Source organism: Gorilla gorilla, chromosome 16, assembly GCF_029281585.2.
Source record: "Gorilla gorilla gorilla isolate KB3781 chromosome 16, NHGRI_mGorGor1-v2.1_pri, whole genome shotgun sequence".
NCBI classification, from domain to species: Eukaryota; Metazoa; Chordata; class Mammalia; order Primates; family Hominidae; genus Gorilla; species Gorilla gorilla.
Genome location: NC_073240.2, coordinates 39,211,420 through 39,230,363, shown reverse-complemented (window position 1 = coordinate 39,230,363; position 18,944 = coordinate 39,211,420). Strand labels below are relative to the sequence as shown.

The 18,944-nt window shown below is 40.7% G+C and overlaps 1 protein-coding gene across 1 annotated transcript in view; it reads left to right on the top strand.

Annotated features, from left to right (window-relative positions):
* The window catches only part of RASGRP1 (RAS guanyl releasing protein 1), a 79,190-nt gene that overhangs the window by 41,050 nt on the left and 19,196 nt on the right, over positions 1 to 18,944 (top strand). Inside the window, exons 4-10 of the mRNA XM_031002428.3 lie at positions 4,566 to 4,628; positions 5,514 to 5,645; positions 7,590 to 7,743; positions 10,992 to 11,165; positions 12,229 to 12,345; positions 15,937 to 16,212; positions 18,030 to 18,110. Of these exons, the coding sequence (XP_030858288.1) occupies positions 4,566 to 4,628; positions 5,514 to 5,645; positions 7,590 to 7,743; positions 10,992 to 11,165; positions 12,229 to 12,345; positions 15,937 to 16,212; positions 18,030 to 18,110 (997 nt within the window). The remainder of the gene's footprint in view (positions 1 to 4,565; positions 4,629 to 5,513; positions 5,646 to 7,589; positions 7,744 to 10,991; positions 11,166 to 12,228; positions 12,346 to 15,936; positions 16,213 to 18,029; positions 18,111 to 18,944) is intronic.

The following is an 18,944-nucleotide window of genomic DNA, read 5'->3' as shown; positions in this document are numbered from 1 at the left end:
AGAAATACATCACTGGGCGACTTTGTCATTGTGTGAACACCATAGAGTGTACTTACACAAACCTAGATGGCATAGCCTGCTACACTTCTAGGCTAGACAGTACAGCCTGTTGCTCCTAGGCTACAAACCTGTACAGCAGGTTACTGTACTGAATACTGTAGGTGGTTGTAGCACATGGTAAGTATTTATGTATCTAAACATAGAAAAAGTACAGTAAAAATATGGTATAAAAGATTAAAAAGTGATATGTATAGGGGGGCACTTACCATGAATGGAGCTTGCAGGACTGGAAGTTGCTCTGGGTAGTCAGGGGTGAGTGGTGAGTGAATGTGAAGGCCTAGGACATTACTGTACATAATTGTAGATTTTATAAACAGTATATACTTAGGCTATACTAAATTGATAAAAAATATTTTTCTTTCTTCAATAATAATTTAGCTTACTGTGACTTTATGTTATAAACTTAATTTTTAAAACTTTGACTCTACACAGTGTACAGCTGTGTAAAAATATTTTCTTTATATTCTTCTATAAGCTTTTTTCTGTTTTAAAAATGTTTAATGTTTATTTACTTTTTAAACTTGTTGTCAAAATCTAAGACACAAATATACACAGTAGCCTAGGCCTATATTGGGTCAGGATTATGAAGACAGGATGAGGCAATAGGAATTTTTCAACTTCATTGTAATCTCATGGGACCACTGTCATATATGTGGTCCGTCATGGACCAAAATGTTATGCAGCACATGACTGTATTTTCATGGTCGATTTCAGTTAATAGTGTTAGTATCTATTCTTGCCTAAACCAGTAACATCAGAAGCACTCTTGACTTCTCCCCTGCTTTCACCTCCTACAGTCTGTCACCTGATCCTAGGGTTTCTACTTCAGAAATGACTCTTATCTGGTTTCTGCTCTCCATTCCCATACCATGCCTTAGTTCATGTCTCCATGGTCCCTCCCTGAACCACTGTCCCACTCCAGTCTTTGTATCTACATGGTCCGCCTACCCCGTCTCATGGTAGCTATCCTTGAAATTCTTTCCTGCAAAGCAAATTGGGCAGGCCATTGCTTCTGAGCCTCTGCAGACTACGGAGTTAATGTCAGCTCCTTAGCTTGCCAGCAAAAGGGCCTCCTCAGTCTGTTCCCAGCGAGTTTTTTCTGTTTCATTCCGTAGCTCTCTGAGAAACCCTTTCCCTTCCTCACTGAACTTCTCAATATACTGGATGTAATGGGGCCTTTTATCATTCCTGTGCCTTGAAAGCCTTTCTGCCCTCTTTGTTTAGAAGCTCTTTCAAGACCCTTCTGGGAAGCTTTTCTAGACTTTTCCAGCCCTTCTCCCCTTTTAAAAATACTTCTAATGTTTTAAAATAGTATTATTGATTGACAATCTATTTAATTCCTTTGATTTTAGTTTTGTACTGCTTAAGTCAAAGTGCGTTTCTCATATCTCTGGCCTGGATGTAATCTGCATTGAAAAACTCACAGAAAGTGTGAAGTGTTTTTATTCTGTTAGCTAAATAAATGTATCTACCTAAACTTCAGTCCGTTTTGCAATGTAGTGCCTATGTACTCTGGTCTTTATAGATGACCGTTTCAAGTAAAGTACAGAACGTTTGTGTCTAGCTGCTGTGATTTCAATTTGGTTAATAATATAAAAGATTGCAAGGGTACTGAAAAATTGATTGAATTACAAATTAAGAAAGATATAAATATATTTTTGTATTTTAAAAGTACGTACACTGTAACTTACCTATTTGTGTGTCGTCTCCCCCGCTAGACTCTGTCTTTCAAGGGCAGGGAGCAAGGCTTATTTATCTTTGTATCTAGAACTTAGTTTAGTGGCTGTTTCATGGTAGGACACAATAAATGTTGCATTACTATGGGTGCAAACATTGGGATACTTTTTATATTTACAAGAACTTTTACCTGTGATATCTGGGCTTTGCTCAGGTGAAGATGTAACCTGGGGTAGGGAAAGGGATTCTGAGAGTATGAAATAATACTCCTGTAATGAAAGCCAGGTTAAACATTGAAGGCAAAATTATTTTCTTTCTTTACGCTTAGTTTCCCTGTTCTCTAACCTGGAAGTAATAGAATTTTTAGTTAAATAAGCTCAGATGGTCTCCTGATTTCCATTGTGAAAAGAAGAGAGGGATAAATTTGAAAACGTGTTTTGAATAGTTTAGATGCCTGAAAAGTACAGTCAGAACTGTACTGGTACTTTATAGCCACAGTACTAGCTATGAAGAAAAGAAAAAGGTATGGGGTCTGAGGGTTCCAGCAAACACTGAAGTTTACCAAGATCAGCAGATGCCTGAGCCTCTTACTATTTAGCCTGCATGTGCTGGTGTTTGTTTCAGCTCCTGAATGAAGTGAGAAAGAGGGTGCCCTGCTCCCTGTGGGGGGCAGCCTTTGCCATGGCATAGGGGCTCTAAGGACCTCTGAATGACGCCCAGGCTCAGCACTCACATGTAGACTGACTGGATTTACAACACTGACGCTGCGCCACATGCAGCCAACGTGCACTGTCAGAATATACTTTTGAAGGGAAGGATAAGGAGCCACTGGGAGAAGGTGAATGACACAGTAAAAGTCACCATGTCGATTTAATGTATCTACTTAGCTTTAAAACAGAAGTGTGGTTTTTGTGCCTTCCCCTTTAAAATGGAAGAATAAAAATGTCAACAAGTAGAACAAATGATAAAAATATAGAATCTGAGAGGTATTTATCTATGTGCCTTATGCCTGAATCTCTTTGCATTGAAGTGATGCATTTTCTTAGTGATGTGGCATAAAGAAACATAAAGCCATCTCATTCTCACTTCTACTTTTCCACCCAAAGAAAGGCAGGCATAAAAACTTTCTACTTCATGAAGTTTGCCAGTTCCCTGCACTTATTTTTATGTCAATTACCTTTGTTGATGTGTAGGGTTTTGTGGGTTTTTGTTTTGTTTTGGTGCTCTGATCTAAAGGGCAGATTTTATAGGCAGTATATGTATTAAAATTTAATTTTTAAAACTAGAAGTCATTTTATTAAAATTACAAATTTTATCACCATAGTTCTTGTTTAGGGTTTCAAGTTTAGCTTGCAAATCTTACTGTTTCCGTAAGTCTAGCATGTTTCAGCAAGCATTTTTAAGGGACTTTGAAAAATGTTTCGTTAATTTGAATAATGTTAATTAAATATTCCCAATGATTTTAAACTACAGTTCTGCATTTTATATCTTAGATAATTTTTAAGTGCTTCAGATACCTCCCTGAATTCTAAATAGTTTTTTATAACTCTAATAGATTAAATTTATAAACAGTAAAGCTAGCATTATCTTAGATGTTCCAAAGCTATGCATAAACTTAATAAGGTTTCAATTTAAAACCACAAGTGTAAAGCACTTAATTATATATTGCAAATTGAAGTTTCAAGGCTATCATTCTAATATGCTTTTAAACATTACAAGCATATACAATTTCAAAATGCACAGATCTCCTTCCTGACAAAAAAGATCAGTACTATGACTTTGACTCTCTTTTGCTTTTCTTTATTTAACTCTAAATTTTCCAAAGGTTAAAATATGTACACCCACAGAAGGAAGACCAGTCCTGTCCCAGTTAATTAAAATGTTTGCTGGGTTGTTCACTGGATTCCTCTCATGGGCCCAGCTGGAATTCACTGAACCCTATATTGTAGTCATTATGCACAGCTTTTAGAAGGAAAACAAGGCATGGCCTTTACGGGCGGGCACACAGCCCACATAGCCTGATGCCTCAGTCTGTTGATGGGAAATGGCAGGACCTATTCGGGCTCATCACTGCATTGGAGTTCTCATCTCTTTGACTCTTAAAATAGATGAGTATTTTTTTCCATTTATCTTTAAAGACATGTGAACTTGATGAGATCTTGCTATTCTTTCATATTCTTGGAATGCTCAGAATGAAAAGGATCCTTAAGGTGACCTCCAGTTTTGTTTGCGATTATTCACACGGTTTATCTGACTTGCCGTTACAATCTATGAGGTCAGTCTACTGACATCCTCTAGGTGTATATATTGTAACTTTCATATTATTGTTCTTCATTATCATGACATATCTGAATATGTATTTTTTCCTCTTCGAATTCACTGCATACATGTGTATCAGTTAAACATTGTAAAAGATAAATGGGGCTGCTGTTTTTTCTTTTTTTTCTGCTTCATTTTTCCTTCATAGGGGCTGCTTTTTGAGCACAGGCAAGGAGTCATTTGCCCCTTCTTCACTTTTTGTAAGTTACCTGTCTTAGGACCTCTTTATGTGATTCATTTCTTAGTTCTGCAGTGCTGCTGCCTCCTTCTGTAAGCCAGGTCGACGTGGGCTGGAGAGAAAATTACCATCATCGCCTTTCTAGGCAATAATATGCATACAGCTGTACACATCAAGTTGGTTTTTATCCTTTGGCCAGAAAGATAAAGCATCACATTTTCATTTTTTAGAAAAAATATTTTGGGAGGTAGTTTCAGCAAATACTTCCAAAGATGAAAAGTCGTTTGGTTTCTGTAACAGAGGTCTCCATTTCCCTTAACCACAGCCCTACCTATAAGGATGCTTTGGCAAAGAATTCACCAGGACTTTGCCTGAAGATCTGTTATTTTGTAAGGTAATGTTTCTTTATGTATTTCAAGACTTTGTGGAGCAAGGTGAAATGAAAGGTGAAGCAAGGGACTTTCCCTGCCTTTCCTGACCTCTCTAGAACACCTTTGGACAGATGGAAAAGGGTAGTCCTTCATAACAGTGAATTTTCTCTGGTGTACTTGAGCTTAATTATTTTATACCAACCTTTTTTCAGTCTTTGGTATCAAATGACATGAAGGAGGGAATACAGAAATAATTAAAGGTCTGTTATTTTCTTTATTTTTATTCTTAATTATACAAGTAATATAGCTCATTATAGAACATTTTTAAAAATGTAGAAAAGAATATAACTATAATAATGATCACTCATATCCAGTTACCTATTTTGGTGTATTTCCTTTGTCTTGTTTTCATGTCAATTTTTTTGAGATGAAAATATATATACGGTTTTATATCTTATAGTTTTCACTTAACTTTATAGCATGAGAATCTTCTCTAGTCATTAAAGACTTTTTGTAAACGTTCTTTTTAATAGCCATGTAATATTTGAATATGATAAAGCATAACCTATGAATAGATTGTCTCATTTTGGACATTTGGTTTATCTATAGTTCTCTCCTTTATAATTATCTCCGACCCACATGATTGTGCCTGAATCTTTGTCATGGCTCCTTTGATTATGCTATGCCTTATCCTACCACAACATTTGTGTGGAGGGACAGAAGATTTTCAGTGGATGGGTTTTCTTCCTTCCCTGCTCCCACCCCAGCTCCTTCAATATACTAATAGACGAATCAGACTTTGTCTTTTTCTGAGTTCTCTTTGTGGCAGTAAATTCCTTTTGGAACCCAACAAATTGTGAGTCCTTGGTATCAGTTTTGGATTGTGTTTTTTAACCCCCTCCTTGTAGGTATTGGATAACAGAATTCTGGGTCATGTTTAAAATGGACGCCAGCTTGACAGACACTATGGAGGAGTTTCAGGAACTGGTGAAAGCTAAGGGTGAGGAGTTACACTGCCGCCTGATTGACACAACTCAAATGTGAGTGTCAAGGTCTTGACTCATCTTTCGAAACCACCTCCCTCCTGTAATATAATCCCAGTTGCTTGCTGGGCTTCTGACCCCCAGCGGTGACTGCTGCTCTCTTTCTCCACTCTGAGAAGCCCCTCAAATACACAGGTTCAAACTGCCTCACCAAAGTGAAGGCTTGGCATTTAACAGAAAAGCAGAGAGGCCTCATGGTGATAAAGCAGTAGGTGACATATCCAGGAGCAGAAAAAGTAAGTCCCAGTCAAAAAGAAATCAGGTAGCAAGATATTGACTAAAATTAATCCAGATAATGAAAAACTGAAAGTGCAAATGATCGAACCCACGCTTAATGCCAGGAGGCACACCTGCACTTGTAAATGGGGACAGGGCTGAAAAATGTATTCAGGAGAAGGCTTATAACATATATGGATGTCTATGAAAGACACTTAGACTTCCAGAGCTGGATGGGATTCCAGGAATGTTTTAAATTATTCCTTGGAATTCTTATTTATAAGACAGACCCATTCTGGGAAAATGAGTGCCTTTCCTAATTAGGGGGAGGGGAATGTATGCTTTGTATGCCAGGGTTTTCACAGTGTGGCTGCTTTATTTTGAAATAGTACAAATCCCTAAGAAATAGAATTCTAGAACTGATACATATTCTAGAGATCATTTCATCCAACATCCTGATTTTTCTGACTGGGAAATTGAGGCTCAGCAAGAATGTGACTCATCTAGGGTCCAGCTAGTTAAGCTAGTGACAGAGCAGCAGCTAGCCTCTGAGGTCCTGTCCATGATGCACTGTAGCCATGTAGAAATGATTTCAAGATTACATTCCAGAGCCCCAAATAAGTCTGTTTATCAGTTTGGATTCTCTGTACTTCTCTGCTTAAAATTACACAACTTGAAAGATAAGAGATTATTCAAAGTAATAGTTTCTTCATTTTAAAGATGAAATTAGAGCCCAGGGCAATTCTCAACCCCAGCTCTCCTTGTCCCAATATTTCCTAGCTGACTTTTCTTGACCAAAATTTTCCACATTATATTCTGTAGGAATTATTAGTCTGTGGGATATTACTTGGCCAGATATAATTGAGGAAAAATGAGTTAAACTTTCCTTTTGCAGTGCTTTTCAGAGTGTGTAATATGCTCACTGGCCAAAGAGGCTACAGAATTTATAGCACTTCCCAAGCTCATTGACCACAGAACCCTTTTATCAAGAGACAAGGTTCCCAGGAATACCAGTTTGGAAAAGACGGGCAACCTTCTGTCTTTCAAAATGGGGCCGCTTCCCTTTGCTTGTTTAGTGAAGGAAACTGAATAAGAAATGCATGGGTTGATTACAAGAAAATAATAGGGGCAGGGCGCAGTCTAGGGTCAGCTAGGCTTCCTTGGTCATTTCAGTAGCTGAGGACATTTGAGGAAAATGACACAACTCTGCCAAGAGTGACCATATGTTTCTACATGTGATTGCCTCCCTTTATGACATCTTGCTGTGGTTCTTTGAGCTCTCTTTCTGGCATGAAAACTGTTTCACTGCCTTGGGATTTACAACCAGATAGAGAGTCCCTATCATTCACACAAGAATGAAGGAACACACAAGCAGAATGGAGGGAGCAGACATACCAGATGATACACAAAGGAGCCAGGACCAAAGGCAAGGAAACTGACCGATACCTGAGACTCCTTCCTTCCCACTGCCTTAAAGTAAACTCATTTATCCTGTACCCAACTGCACACTTAAAAGGCTCACTGAAAACCAGCAAGACCTCCTGGTTGCTGCCATGGAAAAAAACTGATTTGGAGAAACTCTGTGAATGCACTGTTTTGGCATTCACAAGGAAAGTTAGCTAATGGTGTTTTGTATATTCTTGTGAGAAATGTTAATGGATTTGCTTGCAAAAAGCGATTTATTCCTTTTCCCTGTCTTCTCCCTTTCACATTTACCCACAAAAGCAATGCCCGTGACTGGTCCAGGAAACTTACTCAAAGGATAAAATCAAATACCAGCAAGAAACGGAAAGTCTCCCTGCTCTTTGACCATCTGGAACCAGAAGAGCTATCCGAGCACCTCACCTACCTTGAGTTCAAGTCCTTCCGGAGGATATCGGTATGTATGCAAGGGGCAGGAGAAAAATCTTCCCTGGGATATTTCTGAAAATAAGATAAGAATTCAACAGCCCATCCACTTCATAACCTTAGAGGCCACCTCAGGTAGTGGCAGGCTTTCCTGCCAGACATCATAGAGTCTGAAAAAATCAGTCCCATCTGAATTCCTTTGGTTGTGACTCCTGTGCTTCTCCCATCTCTCTTCTTCCATGCCCCCACCCCATAGCATCCCACCACTCACTCAAGTTACCATACTGTGGGCACACATCACACACACACACACACACACACACACACACACTCTCTCTCTCTCTCTCTCTCTCTCTGTCTCTGTCTCTCTCATTCTACCCTCATACCCCTGATAATCATTAGGCTTCAACAACTCTTTTTAAAATCTTCCTCAAAAAAAAAAGGAGGGGGGGTGCGGGGGCGGGGAGAGGATATGTCCTCTCAGAGTTTGAATTCATTCTGGGGCAAGCTTTGAATGGTTCTGGGAAATCCCAAAATAGATTCTACTGCCCTAGCCCAGAACATACCTAAATCCTTGAAGTGGTGCTGGCCCAGAAGTCACTGTGATTCTAGAGATAAGCTGTGCTGACCCAAAACCTTTCAACTGGGGCAACTAAGCAGAGTCAAAGGGAGAGAGATTTCAGTTGATCATCAGGTACAGAAAGAGTACAGGTTCATCCTTTCCTCACTGCAATCCATATGTGATCCCAAAGAATATTAGTTCTATACAAGAGAACTTGTCAACATGTCAGATGCCAACAGACCCTCACTGGCCAATGTGCTTTCCTGAGAAATGAAACCCTTATTCCACTTAGCCCCTACCCCTACCAACAGATACAGTCTTCACCTCCGTGCTAAAAATAGTGACCACCTAGTTGCTGGATCCATTTATTAAAATGACCAGTATTCTCCTGGTGAGGGGATGGAGGCCCAGAGGGCTGACTTGAACAAGGTCGACACAGCTGATTACAGTCAAAGCTGGGGCTAGGACTACATGCCTCTCTCAGTCACTCAGCACCAATTTGTTGAGCTCAGTTGTGTCTGGAAGGAGACCTGCAAATCAGGTTACAAAGGTTATTTTACATTTTCATTCATAATACTGACATCCCTTCTGTTTTCACGCAGCTGTTTGGCCACTCAGCCAGGAAGCTCCCAGATTCCATTTGGAAATAACTTCTCCAAGCATTAACTCTCCATTCTCTGCACCCCTCAGTACCCCAGACCCAAATTGAAAGGCTCTGCCTCGGGAGTTCCCATTTGGCAGTGCCTCCCCGTCACAGGGAAGGACAGCAGTCAGAGCTGAGCCACTGAAAAAAAGCCATTTATCACACAGGAAATCTGAGCTCTGCAGGGGTCAAACTGGCAGGCTGCTTGGTCAGGCCTGCAGGATGTCTGCTTGATGCCAATGCTCACATCAGTGGAGGCAGAAGTGAAAAATCAGTGCAGAATGAGGAATCCCAGCCAGTGTCCCCAGGGGTTGAACAGTGTTCTATTTGCAAGTGAAAACATCAGTTTCAACCTTCATTTCTTTTGAGTGGCTTGGTCCCTTCATACAAGACTATCTCAGGGTTTTTTTGTTTTTCCTGTACAGTGCTAAACAGTTTTACCAAACACAAGTTTTCTCTCCAACATGAGGTTAGAGGGAAATTTATCTGTGCGGTGAATTGAAAGGCATTTGATATCTTCTGTTTATTACAAAACTTTAGGGGTAGTGAGGATGTTACTGGGATAATTGTTTTAAAAAAACAAGTGGATTTAAAGTTATATTTATAGTGGGAGGGGTGTATTAAATGTATTCACTGGAATATATTAATTGAATGAATATATTCAAAATATATGCATTCAATGAGTTATGGCTACTTTCTTTTAGAACCAGTAAGATGTTTGCTTTATATATGTCTCTTAAGGAGCGATTTTGGTCCTACTCATAGGTTTTCCACCCGTCAGCAGCCATATAGCACAGTAAAATGGGGCTCAGTTAATTTGCAGCTATTTTATTTGGGTTGTGACTTCTCATCTATATATTTACTACTTAGGCAGAACTAAGGTGTACTGTAGTAATAACCCCCCACCCACCCACCTCCTGTACAATCTCAGTGGCTTAATTAAGCAAAAGTTTATTTTTCACTCACACTGCATGTCTAACATGGGTCAGCAGAGGCTGATCAGGGTTCCCCAAGAACCCAGATGATGGAGGCTTCATCTTGCCAGGAATTTCCAAGATCTCTGCAGCAGTGGGAAGGCAACATGGCAGACCATTCACTGGCTCTTACATCTTTGCCTCCAAAGTTACATCGCTTCCACTCAACATTCTGCTGGCTGAACCATGTCATATGGTCACACCTTCTTTCAAAGGGAAGAGTTGAGAAGGGAAGAGTTGGAAATAATTGGGGAAAAGCACCAAAGACTTCCATAGGAAAGTTGAAGAGAAACAGACTGTGATTTGAGCAGAGGGATTCTTTGTGACAGGGACACAATAGCTACAAACATCACTTAGACTAGATCTTCAGGGACATTTCCAGTTTTACACATGCTGTTTCATTGCCAACTGTAGTAAATGCTATTGTCAAGTTGGGAAACCATGATCAGCAAACATATAGCTAACCAAATTTTAAGTACTCCATTTAACTCTGCTTTAGTTGGTGAGTAGAAGGAAATACAAACAGGCTTGTATTAGCATGGGGTTCATAACTACTCCATTAGCGCAACCTTACATATATGTAACACTTTAAAAAGTTAAAGCTTTCACAGATTATCTTTTTTGATCTTCATAACAATTCTATGTCCTAGATAGGGCAGATTTTATGATCACATTTTTAAGGTAAGAAAACAGCTGGGGAGAGAGAGATTTGTTTTTGTCAGGGGAATTACCTTTTATTCCCTTAACCTTAGCAGCAATACTGATCTTTATTCTGTACTGTATTCTTTAGAATTTAGAATAGTCAGTAACAATATCTACTGAAATACAGTATTTGGATTAACTAATGTGTCTACACATCCACTTATTCCTAATAACTTTTGATGTAGAGAAATCATGCTGTGGGTAGAATAAGGAAGATTTCCCTCCCATCATGCTTGTTGGCAAGTGGCCAAGATGCAGAAGAGCGCCAGGAGCTCATCTGTTCCATGGCAGTTCCCAGCCATCAACTGAGCAGACTGGACTTGTCCCTTAAATCTTCTGGAATACCAGAGTACAGTACTGATAGGTTTTTTTTGTTGTTGTTTTTTCTTTTCCTGCAGTTCTCTGATTATCAGAATTACCTTGTAAATAGCTGTGTGAAGGAAAACCCCACCATGGAGCGATCTATTGCTCTGTGCAACGGCATCTCCCAGTGGGTACAACTGATGGTTCTCAGCCGCCCCACGCCGCAGCTCCGAGCAGAAGTCTTCATCAAGTTCATCCAGGTGGCTCAGGTGAATAACTGGTTTAAGACATTTGGCTTGGGCTATAAGGTAAACTTTCTATCCCCTTTTCCTCCAGCTTAGTCTATTAATTAGAGCTGTTTTTTCCCTCCTGAACCATGGCGAGGGGGTGGAGAGGTTTGTATGCCTTCAACCAGATCTAGATATGGTGACTTGTCTCTTCTTCCATACAAGGACAGTGTGGAGGGGAAGGGGCCATACAGGCCATATCAGGGGTCAGGATCCAGTTTTAGATCTGTTTAGACCTTTAACATGTTTCAAAAGATGCTTACCAGCCTACATTATTTTCCCGAGTCTGGCCCACATGGCAAAGGAAAGGGCAATTCTAAGATTTACTGGAGCTGGACCATCCTAGATTGTCTTAGGTCTTTAAGCCCATGCAGTGCTGAATGGCTGCATTTAATGTTTGAGGGGCATTTTATAAGAGGAAAACAAGTACTATGAACCCATATTTGAAGTTCCCCAGAGATTCTAGCTTCTCTGTCCCAGTTACTGTCCTATATAGGCACTGGCATTGCATGGGAAAATAAGACAAAGTCCTTACCCTCAAAAATAAAAGTCTGGTAAATTTGGAATAAATAAAAAGATTACACTTAATAATATCTTTCTCCAACTCTGGATGGTCTAGACCAGTGTTTCTCAAAGTCAACAGCTCTGACTTTGGATCACCTGCTCTGATATTAACTAAAGGTATATTAAAAGTACAGATCTCCAAGCCTAACCCCAGATCCAGGCAATCAGAATGTCTGGGTTAGGTCCAGAAACCATTGTGTTAAACAAATACTTGAGGTGATTCTAAGAAAGCACTGATCTAGAAGGTGGTCCACAGATCAGCAACAACAAAAGGAGAGAGATGTAATGCCTCCCGGATTTGGAATCCACCAGTCTGAATAAAGCAGAAGGGGAGACATGGACAGGAAATCGCAATGCCTCATAACTAGTCTTTAACCAGCGTAAGGGAGACTCACGGCACAGAGACAAGAGGCAGCCTCTAAGCTCCCCATATAACTGACATGTACAGTGACTCTGCTGTCATCTGTCTTCTGTGTCACAGAAGCTCCACCAACTACAGAACTTCAATACACTGATGGCTGTGATAGGTGGGCTGTGTCACAGCTCAATCTCAAGGCTCAAGGAGACAAGTTCGCATGTCCCACATGAAATCAATAAGGTCAGTGCTACTGTCTTCTCTGGGGCCCTTAGCAGCATTCTCAAGATGTGTGCCAACATTTTCTCCTTGGTGGGCAGCCCAGAGAGCATTTCCAACCACACCATCCCTTGTCAACCAGGCTAAGTGGCAGGGAGGCAAACCTTAAGGAAATCCATAGGATGGAGAAGTGACATTTTTTAGAGTAACTGTGATTTTTTCTGGCCTCAGACAGTGTCACTGCAAACATTCCTGCTGGACCAGTTGAAACAATGTGTGCCTCTTCCCATGTTCATAGGCCACGGAATATTCAGTTACCATCTTTGACACTGATTCCCTTGCTCCAGCTCCTTGCTCTAAAATGTGTTCTCAAAAGGAATTGTGGTTCGGTTGACCATAGGTCAGTTTGCACATTGAGTGTAGTTATATAGTGATATATTAAAAACTTAGCTATCCAGAACCCTTGAAGAATGACATTCTGGATAGTTGAATTTTACCAGATAATTGGATATGAGTTCTTCAGATACCATTTTGTAATACATAATGTTTTATTAATGAATATTTTTCTTAAATGTCCTGTACATTTTCCATTATTAGATTTTACAGAATATACTTTTATCTTTTATGACATAGGGCTGTTTTGCTTGTTTATCTTTTTTATAGAAACAGGGTCTTCCTCTGTCATCAAGGCTGGAGCACAGGCTGGCATGATCATAGCTCACTGCAGTCTCAAACTCCTGGGCTCAAGCAATCCTCCCACCTCAGCCTACCAAGTAGCTAGGACCATGGGTGCGCATCATTATGCCCAGCTATTTTTTAAAATTTTTGTAGAGATAAGGGTCTCCCTATGTTGCCCAGGCTGGTCTCCAACTCTTGGCCTCAAGCGATCCTCCCATCTCGGCCTCCTAAAGTATTGGAATTACAGGCATGAGCCACTGAGTCCAGCTGGAGCTGTTGTTATAAATATAAACCACTGTAATAAAACGAGGATATAAATGTATGGCATGGGTTAGAATAATGACTGCTCTTTGAGCACTTTCATGTAAGAGGACCTTACTATACTCAAGCCCCGATCCTTCCAAACTGGCATGGAGAGGAACTCTCTTTTTAGGGAGAGATAGCTAAGCTCATTACCCCATCTGATTTTCCCAGGTGTTCAGCTCCCTTTTGGGGAGTCTTTTATTATCTCTGTTATCACAATGCTGGGCCTCTGGGGAGGCCCCCCGCTTCCCAGTGGTCTGATCAAAAGGGCATCATCTTTAGTCAACTCTTCATTCCTTAACAGTTCTGCTGAAACCAGGTGGAACAGTTGGAAAGATTGCCCACATCTCAGAGGTGACAGAGAGAAATAGTCACAGAGATTAAGAAGCCTTCATGTCATTTAGCTTAGAGAGCTTGCTCCTCTTCAGCTTGGGGTCCCCCACAACAGTGCTTCCTGTTGGTAGCTACTTGACCCTCAAGGTGGTCTGCATAGTGAATTAGTAAGTCCAGGGTTGAAGCAAAAGTCCCCAAGTTGTTGATTTCACCTTTGGATGGGGAATAAAAATATCTCTATCATTTTTGCTGTTACACTCTTGTCTTGTGAGCCCCTTCCATGCCTAGGGCTCACCTGCACCGTTGGTAGAGGTTTATGAAGAAGAAGCTCTCTTGCCATCTCCCAGTGATTTGAAGGGGTCTGACTCCAAGAACTCCAAGTTCTTCATTGTGGAGAAATGGTATTTCGTAGGCCACAATTTTATTAAGTTTGGGCACAGTGTCTAAAAGGGTTACAGTAGTCCCCCTTATCTGAGGTTTTGTCTTCTGTAGTTTCAGTTATCTGAGGTCAACTGCAGTCCAAAAAAAATTTAATGGAAAATCCCAGAAATAATTCATAAATTTTATTATTTATTTATTGATTGAGACAGTCTCACTCTGTCACCCAGGCTGGAGTGCAGTGGCTCAGTCTCAGCTCACTGCAATCTCCGCCTCCCAGGTTCAAGTAATCCGCCTGCCTCGGGCTCCCAAGTAGCTGGGACTACGGGCGTGTGCCACCACGCCGGGCTAATTTTGTATTTTTAGTAGAGACGGGGTTTCACCATGTTAGCCAGGCTGGTCTTGAACTTTGGGCCTCAGGTGATCCGTCCACCTCGGTCTCCCAAAGTGCTGGGATTACAGGCATGAACCACCACGCCTGGCCAATTCATAAGTTTTAAAATGCATGCTGTGCTGAGCAGCATGATGAAATCTTAAGCCATCCCATTCCATTCTTTCTGGGACTCCTTCATATCAGTCACTAAGTAGCCGTCTTGGTCATCAGATTGACTGTCATGGTATTGCAGTGCTTGTGTTCAAGTAACTCTCACTTTGTTTAATAATGGCCTCACAGTGCAAGAGTAATGATGTTGGCAATTTGGATATGCCAAAGAGCAGCCCTAAAGTGTTTCCTCTAAGTTCTTTACTTAATAAGGAAGGAAAAAAATCATATGCTGAGGTTGTTAACATCTAAGTAAGAAGGAATTTCATCTATGAAATTGTGAAAAAGGAAAGAAGTTCATTCTAGTTTCTCTTTTGTACTTCATACTGCAAAAAGTTATGGCCACAGTGCATGATGGGAATGGCATTACATTTGTGGGTGGGAAACATGAACAGAAATGTGTTCCACTTGACAGCAATCGGGTTTGTTACTATGCACAGTTTCAGGCATCAATTAGGCGTCTTGGACTGTATCCCCCTAAGGATAAGAGAGGACTCCTTATGTTGTATGATAACATGATTGGCAGTCACTTCATGTCTTTGCTTCTGAGAAAGCTGGTTATCACTCATGGGGAATGGATTCTGTGAACTGCTTGCTGACTTGAATGACATGTGATTGAAAAGAAAACTAGATCTGGCTGCTCCCTTTCTATGCTGGTGAGCAGCCGTTCCCACTTCCAGGTTTGAAGCAGGGTGTAACCTCTACTGTCCTCTCTCCTGTCCTTTGCTCAGAATTGATCTAGTCTATTCAGTCTTTTTAGTTCAAGGTTTTAGTCTGTGAATGGAATGTCACTTGCTTTCTAGTCATAGGCCCATTCTGAGAATCTTGAAAGGCCCATCAAGCACCTCATAGAGAATAACACACAATAGACTACTGAAGCTCCACTCTTAAAATACATGCTCTTCCCCATGCCAGCAACATAGTCAGCATTTCCTGACATCACATTTCAACTGTTAATCAATGCAGTGTCTCTGGAAGCATTCAGAAGACACTAAGGAAGGGAATCACATGGCTTGGGGACAGGAGTTAGAGGAATAATGTTCACTATATATTCTTGTACCTTTTTAATTTTTGTATCAGGTCCTTGTTTTTGAAAGGAAGGAAGTTTTAACATAAAAATGATAAAACCCCGATTTATAATGTTTAAGTTATATAATAGATTCAAGCATATCTTGTGTTTATAAATATATTCTGTGATATTTGACATAGCTGAGGTTTTAACTGGGGAGTCATAATCTGTACCTTTTACATGAATTACCCCCTGCTCAACAAATTCTGGATGGGGTGAGATCATGGCACGGGATGCAAATATGCAAGGTCGTCATTACAGACAATACACACTGCCTAGCGGGTACCTGTGATTGGTCTGTTCTGCTTTGTAGGTTCTCGGTGAGATGACTGAGCTGCTGTCCTCCTCCAGAAACTATGACAATTACCGGCGAGCCTATGGAGAGTGCACCGACTTCAAGATCCCCATTCTGGGTGTGCATCTCAAGGACCTCATCTCCCTGTATGAAGCCATGCCTGACTATCTGGAGGACGGGAAAGTGAACGTCCATAAGCTACTGGCCCTATACAATCATATCAGTGAATTGGTCCAGCTGCAAGAGGTGGCCCCACCCTTGGAGGCTAACAAGGACTTGGTACACTTGCTGACGGTGAGGCTCACACTGGAGGACAATTACTAAGCACTTTCTGTGTGCCAGGTGCCATTCTATACCCCTTACCAAATATTAGCTGTTAGTCCTCATAAAGGCTCTATGAAGCAGATCCTATTATTATCTCCAACATATAGCTAGGGATACTAAAGCACAAAGATATACCTTGCCAGGAGACCACACATTATTAAGTAGCAGAGCCTTGATTCAGACCCAGGTGGTGGGACTCTAGAGACTGTGCCCTTCAGACTTCTAGGACTGTTTCACTACCCCTACAAAAGCAGTCCTAAGCTCTCTGGGAGGAGCTGATGGCAAATCAGGATACAAGTCTAGGTAACAGATGGAGAGAATGAATGTGCTCTCATAAAAAGGGCAGGCAGTAATTTAAAAAACAAACAAAAAATACCCAGGGTTATTATTTGGTTCCTGGCTTAGATCTTTGCTCTTAGAGATATTCAAGTGAAGATGAACACTTGTCAATGGTGTGGGAGACCAGGATTTGCATTTTGCGTATGGGGTGAGATCAGATGATGAACTCCCTTCCAGACCTGCAATTCTGTAGTTTACCAGCTGTGTGACTATGGACATATAACCCTCCAAGATTCCTCTCCTCAAACGGATTAGTCTCTGGGATGACTTCTAACTTCTCTTCCAGTTCTAAAGTTACACAGTTTTTAACCTGCTGTTTTTGGAGAGTAGAATAATGATCATAACCTCTTTCTGCCTCACAGCAGCATTTTGATAGAACCCTGGGCTTCACATCAGCTGGTGTGTGATCCTAGCCCTTTCACTTATTAGCCAGGTGACCTTGGCAGGTCTGTGTCTCAGACATCATTTATAAAAACATGGAGTGAATCTTAACATTCTTTGGATTATAAATCTTGTGATGAAAGCTGTGAACCTTCTTCCCAGAAAAATGTACATAAGCCATATATTTTTAAATATGCATGTAATTTCAAGTTCTGAAATCCTTGAAGCCTATCCATAGACTCAAGGTTAAGAATAAGATTATTCCTAAGGACTTCTCTCCTAAAATTTTATAGTTCTAAGATACATGAAACTCACTAACTTTTTTTTTTTTTTTTTGGAGACAAGGTCTGGCTCTGTCACCTAGACTGGAGTGCAGTAGTGCAATCTCAGCTCACTGCAACCTCTATCTTCCAGGTCCAAGCCATCCTCCCACCTCAGCCTCCTGAGTAGCTGGGACCACGGGCACATGCCACCACGCCCGGTTAACTTTTGTATTTTTTGTAGAGACAGGGTTTTGCTATGTTGCCCAGGCTGGTCTCAAACTCCTGAGCTCAAGCAATCAACCTGCCTTGGCCTCCCAAAATGCTGGGAATATAGGCATGAGCCACTATGCACCCAGACTCATTAACTCTTAATAGCAATTAATATATCTTACCATTTAAACTGGATTTTATTGCTGGACTCAAATTTAATAGTCTCAGACTATACACACCATCCTTTCAGATCATCTGTCTGCTTTGAGAGAGAACAAGTGATGTTTTGAGAGAGAACAAGTCATCTGTCCAGACAAGGCCTTTGGCCTAAGCTCTATATAGAGGCTTAGATTTAAATCATAGTTAAAAAGAGGGCATCCTGAGATATGTCCAAAATTAAAAACATTTTAATGAGAATTAATGCTTGCCCTATTGCAATAGTAGGTGTTATACCTGTTTTGTGACTTTTAAAAACAAACTGTTTAGAACCTAAAAGAGTAAACTACTGGCAAGGAAAATCCAAGAAAGAACCATCAGCTGTGGGAGAGGCAAACAGCATCTTAGCAATGAACCCTGTTCTGCTTTGATCTGCAGTTATCCCTGGATCTTTACTACACTGAGGATGAAATCTATGAGCTTTCCTATGCCCGGGAACCAAGGAACCACAGAGCTCCAGTGAGTTTTTCATATTAAGACTCCACATGTAACAGGTGCTTTACAAGCTTCTCCTCGAGTTCATTCATCCTCAGGAACAGACTTTCAGTTCAGTTTAATACGTGTGCTGTTTTTCTTAAGTGCTCAACCTTATGCTAGGAACAGAGAAAGCTTTTCAACATATGTCTGAGGAATAGTTCCTGTCCATTAAAAAGCTGTGATATAGTTGAAGGGATAAGCCTAATGTGTGACCAGTGAATAACTAGTGAACAGTAAATAACTATATCATCAGAATGCCAGGTGTGGTGGAATCAGTCAGTGGTTTACAAAGTAGAGAAGGAAGATACTATTGTGCACCAGAGTGACATCCCCCCCCCCCATTAAGAAGAGTCCCACATAAATTTCTTTTCTATGATTCATTGATGATAATGAGAGTAATATGCGTACTAATCAGAAGCTAAATTTCTGAAGATTTCCAGGTTGGTAGATAGAAAAGCCCCATTTTCCTGTAATGTTCTGGGTGAAAAGAACAGTCTGCTGAGTCTTTTGACCTCCTATGTTGAGAAGTCCTCAAAATAGTACACAGTCCTGGCACTGCCCGCAGTAGGAACTTCACAGGTTATCTGCCCTACCCTCCAACAGGCAAGTAAAATCACTTCAGTCTCCTGGGACGTTTCCAAACCCCAAAACAAGTGGTACTCAAGGGAAGAGAGTTGCCCACACTTAAGAAATCCAGCTCATCTGTTGGGGTGGCTAAATTGCACTCCTCCACACAGAAAGATCAAGTTCTAGCTTTCTACTGTAATGAAAGATTCCACTGAAAATATTTGGTAGATTCCATTTTCGGGTTAGAGG